This window comes from Calliphora vicina, chromosome 1 (genome assembly GCF_958450345.1).
Source record: "Calliphora vicina chromosome 1, idCalVici1.1, whole genome shotgun sequence".
In the NCBI taxonomy this organism is placed as follows: Eukaryota; Metazoa; Arthropoda; class Insecta; order Diptera; family Calliphoridae; genus Calliphora; species Calliphora vicina.
In genome coordinates this window covers 153,954,253-153,959,641 of record NC_088780.1, presented here as the reverse complement: position 1 = coordinate 153,959,641, position 5,389 = coordinate 153,954,253, and the positions used below count along the sequence as shown (strand labels likewise).

The window sequence follows — 5,389 nt, the reverse complement described above, 5'->3', positions numbered from 1 at the left end:
GTTTATTGTGTTATCGTAACCAACCAGCAGAGGCCGAATGCCTAAGAGTCGGTTAAGCCGAGATGCCGAGTCTTGATATATTAGGACATTATGACAATATGACTGATAAGAGACCTTGTGAATTGACCAATTATTTAATCCGCATAGTTAAACCTGTTAATTTAAAATTTACAGTTTTATTAACGCTAAATATTGAAATATAAGTTAATACGAAAAGCTTTTTTCGCAAATGTCTCTAATTATTCTCAATACGATTAGATTAAAAACAAAAATCATTTTATACAATATTTTTCTATAAAAACCTCGGGAAAGGGGCGTTAACAAACACTCAACAATTGAAACTAAAACCAATAATACACAATCGTATTTGTGCAAAATGTATCGCTCTTTAGTATTATTGGGATGTCTGCTTGCTTTAGGTCAAGCCACCGAAGTAAAACAATGTAAGAATTTTAATAAAAAAATAGTTGGATCTATTTAGAACAAGTTTTCTTATTTAAATAAAATTTATTAGGTGGCGACAACAAACCCTTTCCCTTAGATGTGCGTGTCAAAGGCTGTGATATACCACCGTGTGATATTGTTAAGGGAACAAGTGTGGAATTTGAAATTGATTTAGTAGCCTGTAAGTAGTACCCTGTTAAACATTAAAACAATTTAAGTTTAAAATTAAAACAAAATCTATATATTTTAGATAAATTCATTACCAGCGCCACCACCTTGGTAAAGGCCAAAACTTTGGGTATAACAGTGCCCTATGAATTACCAGAGGATGTACGCGATGTCTGCTCCAATCTTATGTATGAGGCCTATTGTCCGCTCTATGACACGGAAGATGTCACCTACTTATTCTTATTTCCCATTGCCAGCAATTATCCAGAAATCAGTGTGAATGTTGAAATTTATATAGTGGATCAAGATGAAGATATGGTGACTTGTTTTAAATGTGATATTAAAGTGAAAAAAGGTTCTACGCCAAATACAAAAGCTATTTATGAGTTGAATTGGTTAAATAACTCTTCCATAAGCTAAGGATTAAAAATAGTATTAAAGCTTTCATACTTTTTTTGTTTCACTTATGTTTGTGTGATAATTATAAATGTATTTCATAAATTACCTTTTTGTCATTTATGTATTTTAAAAAATATATAAATATGGATCTCTTTAAATATTCCTTATAAGCCTTCTCTTATTAAAAGCAACAAATTCTTAATACCTGAACATTAAACAGCAAATGACACATCATATACTTTAACATTCATATGTATTTTCAACATCCATCCCCGCTGCAACATATAGCAAAACTCATTTATTTGTAGCTTGTAACTTATGGATACAAAACCAGAGGCGTATATACAAAATTATTATTATTGGAGGAATTATGAAAAATAGAGAAATCATAAATTTGTCAACCCCCATAAGATCCAAAAATAAAGTTTGAAAAAGCATTAAAAATAACTTTTATAATATTCTAAAAATATTTAAATTTTTATTTATTTAGCTTGTATGTATTTGCAAAGTTTATTCAAATTATACCCTAAGACATTAAGAATTGTGGACATGTTACATACATATTGTTCAGTTTTTGAATTCAAACTAAAGTTCTTAATGTTGTTCGCCTTTTTAAATCTACCGCTCTATTCTCTATTCATACAATATTATTTCGTAATGTTGTTTTCTGTTCATACCTTTTTGTAAAATCCCAAAACATTTACATATTTAATGTTTTTCCTAAAAGCTTGTGCTGGCATTACGAGTTCTATACATTTATTTAATATAGGGTGATTCATTTATAGTTTTTTTTTTAATTTTAAATAAAATACTTAACACATAATTGGATGTCGGAAACTCTATTATGATCTGAAATGATAAGCTCTCTGGCATTTACTTTTTAAAGATATTTTCATTCAAATTTTGGCAGCGATTCAATTCCGAAGATGCCATTTTCGATCACTCTGGCTTATCGACGAAGACTTTTGACTTCACATAACCTCAAAGCCAGTTGACAGGACAGGTGATCCAAACCATAAGTATGCACTACGATCGCACGAATAACATTTCTCAAAGAACTTAGATTTTCGTAATATTTACAGGTGAATAATTTGGTGACGTTGTTGCGGTGAGAGTCTTACCATGATGAATTTTCCATTGAATATAAATAAGATGACACAGTGGTATAGAAAAACAAGTAAGAAAGTATGGTCGGTCAAGCCCGACCATATAATACCCTACACCAAGTAAATTTTTGAGTGATTTTCGAAAGTGGGCCTTATATGGGAGCTATGACCAATTATGGACCGATCACCTTGAAATTAGGTCGTGTGATTTATGTCTATATGAAAGTTATTTATGTTGAATTTTGTGTATATACCAACATTTTTAAGAGATTTATGCACATTAAAGTGATTTTGGGAAGCGGGTCTATATAGGAGCTATGACTAATTATGGAACGATCGTAACAAAATTTGGTGACATGAATTAATCGACTCAGAAAGTGATTCTAAGTCGATCGGTATACTTTAAGGTGGGTGTTAGACCAATATTTTTGGGCGTTACAAACATCTGCACAAACGCATTATACTCTCCCCACTATGGTGGTGTAGGATATAAAAAGAAGGAAGCAAATCTGTAACTTCTAAAGAAGAAGTGTTGTCTATCCATTATCTCTTATAACTTAGGAGATATACGTATTTGAAAATTAAATTTTAAAAATTTTTAAATTTTCGATTTTCTCCATTTAACTGTACTAACAACAAATGTATAGCTGTGAAAAAAAATAGCACCACCCCAAAAAATAGTTTTTGTAGTATATTTTGGAATGTATTCGAGTTTTGAGGACGTCTGACGTATAAGCGAGAACCTTTTCCACCAAATATTTAATGTTCCTTTGGGAACTTCATGCGCTTGGCGATATTTCTTGCATTTAAAAGAGGGGCCATTCTTGGACTGCACGAGACATGCGCGAACTGTTTGTACTGTCGCAGTTGTATATTAAGGTGCTTTATTAGTTCGGTTACAGCTTTGAAAGGATCCTTTTTGCTCTCGCGGTACTATCTTTTAGCGTGAAGCGAGGTCAGAACTCATTTTCTTCCACGTCTTCCAACTTTTTCTTTATAATTAATTGCGTTGTGAATCATTTTGTTCGAAAACCCAACCAATCGACCAACTTCTCTCTAAGATTTTCCATCCGATATTAGTTTTTTAATTATTTCACGATCCATTTTATTTAAAATATTAGCTTTTTGTTACACTTTATGATCGAAATAATAAAAATAAAAATCAAATCTTTTAAACACATGCTTTCCATTAAAGCAATTTTGCGAATAAGTTAGTTGAAAGATTTAGGTTAATATGGAACTTATTTATGTCCAATTTCATCATTTAAGTCATTTTCTTAGGGGGACCTTGTATGGGGACAAATGTTGCCCTATTTTTGCCATACTTAAAATTAATTTCTGCAATATTTTAACATGATTGCATAAACAACATATTTATGACTGCTCCAACAGAATTCCGGGGTACATTTGTATGGGGTTGTGTGAAATCTTGGACCAATTTCGCCCATTAGCCAGCCGGCTTTCGTTTGGGCCCTATCGTGTTTTCACTAGACAGACATACGTACGGACATAGCTAGATCGTCGTAGAATGTTATGAAGACTTACGATATACTATATATACTTTTTAATTATATGACCAATAGTTTGATTAGTAACAAAAGCAATGAGAAAATCAATGGTGGGTATAAAAAAACACTAAATGAATCACCCTTTACCTTCACTCTATCCGTATAAACCATGTATCTTCACATGAGGATGAGGGCATGTTTTTAAGCTTAAAACTGGGCAATTTTTTATACATTTTGTTAACTGATTTATATGGAATATTTCAAAATATGTAATGGACTTGAAAAATTATTATTTCAACATACATACCGGGTAACCTAAACAAGGGAATTCAAGTGAAATCTGTACATTGTGGTTCTGGTTAAGGCAGATTTTCAAATCACACTGACTATAAGCTTTCCGACTGGGGATTACTTTGAAATGTTTAAACAGACGACTGACTGAGAGGCACCTCATCAGGATCGTATACTGCCGGATTTGGACCTGCGATCTTATAAAAATTGTCTGATCACCCTTGCCGGGATTTGTATTCGGATAACGTTTTGTTTAGTAATGTTTCCGACCAGGATAATAGGATGGATAGCTGGTTTAATACTCGTACTTTCCTAATAAAAACGCACCCAACGATCTTCAAGATCAAAATCGACCAAGATCAAAATCAATTTTTGTTGAACTTGTAACTTTCATATATAATTTTGCAATTCCACCAATACTAATTTATTACCCTTTTTTCGACACTGTTCGACATCTTCAATTGGCTTAGGAGTGTTTGAGGAAAGTCTACTTTAAACAATTTATAATTTGAATTGAAGTCAGGGATCGTCATGGAGTGTTTACCTATCTCAAAACATTATCATGAGATCCTCAAATCTAACGTTTTACATGAAATTCATAATTTTCCTGTTTCATAGATAAATTGTCAACTTTTTGTCACAATTAGATAAGTTAACTGAAAAATCATTTTTTCACATACGAAACTTTTCGAAATAGTTTAGCTGCCCGGCAACAACCCCTTTATATTGTGGACTCCATTCATTTGGAAGTGTTTTATGAGGTTTTGTTTTAAATTTGTATCTAGATGGTTTTTAAATATCTATTACTTAGTTTCCTTAGATATTTTGCAATAAAATATATATCATCGGATTTGGGTTATATTCAAAACTTATTTATTTCAAAAACTTATTTTACCAAGGATGATTCAAAACAAATGTTTAGTTTTATTTGATGCTGTTTGATCTTACAAAACACTTGCAAACAACGTCAAACTAATTTCTGGTAAAAAAAAGTGATTAAGCTTTTTTGAGCAAATGTGTGATTCCTACATTAAGGTTTTTTTTCATCAACATTTCGAAATGGTCCATGTATGTAATGGCATCACGTGGTAACAACTGGAGCGATTTGGCTGATTTTTGTAAAGATTGTAAATAAAAAAAATAAAAAATTCGGGGTAAAACTCGGATTTTTTTTCAGTCCAGTCAACTGTAATAAAAAAGCCACCTAAAGTATGCAGTACAAATTTATATATTTTATTTGCAAATAAATAAAAATAGGCAGGTTGGAGAAACTTGAAGAACTGACATTAGTAAATGCCAATGGGCGAAGCCGTGGCGGTCAACTAGTTTTCAATAAAATATGTTTCATTTTCTTTTAAGAAACAAAAACTACTTATGTTTGCTAATTTATGATTTATTAAATGCATTTATAAATACTACCCTACTGTACAAAAAATTGGTTCAAACTAATTTATTCCCAAATACCTGCTCAGA

General features: G+C 31.6%; 1 protein-coding gene across 1 annotated transcript; it reads left to right on the top strand.

The window, feature by feature from the left end:
* Positions 1 to 376: 376 nt before the first annotated feature.
* On the top strand, positions 377 to 1,035 carry Npc2d (Niemann-Pick type C-2d). The gene is made up of 3 exons (XM_065503575.1): positions 377 to 443; positions 515 to 625; positions 695 to 1,035. The coding sequence occupies exons 1-3, from the start codon at positions 377 to 379 to the stop codon at positions 1,030 to 1,032; spliced, it is 516 nt and encodes a 171-aa protein (XP_065359647.1). The 3' UTR covers positions 1,033 to 1,035.
* Positions 1,036 to 5,389: the final 4,354 nt, after the last annotated feature.

Coding starts and splice junctions, on each gene's coding strand:
- Npc2d (XM_065503575.1), top strand. CDS start 377: ATGTATCGCTCTTTAGTATTATTGGGATGTCTGCTTGCTTTAGGTCAA. Junction 444..514: donor AGCCACCGAAGTAAAACAAT/GTAAGAATTTTA, acceptor AAAATTTATTAG/GTGGCGACAACAAACCCTTT. Junction 626..694: donor TGAAATTGATTTAGTAGCCT/GTAAGTAGTACC, acceptor TATATATTTTAG/ATAAATTCATTACCAGCGCC.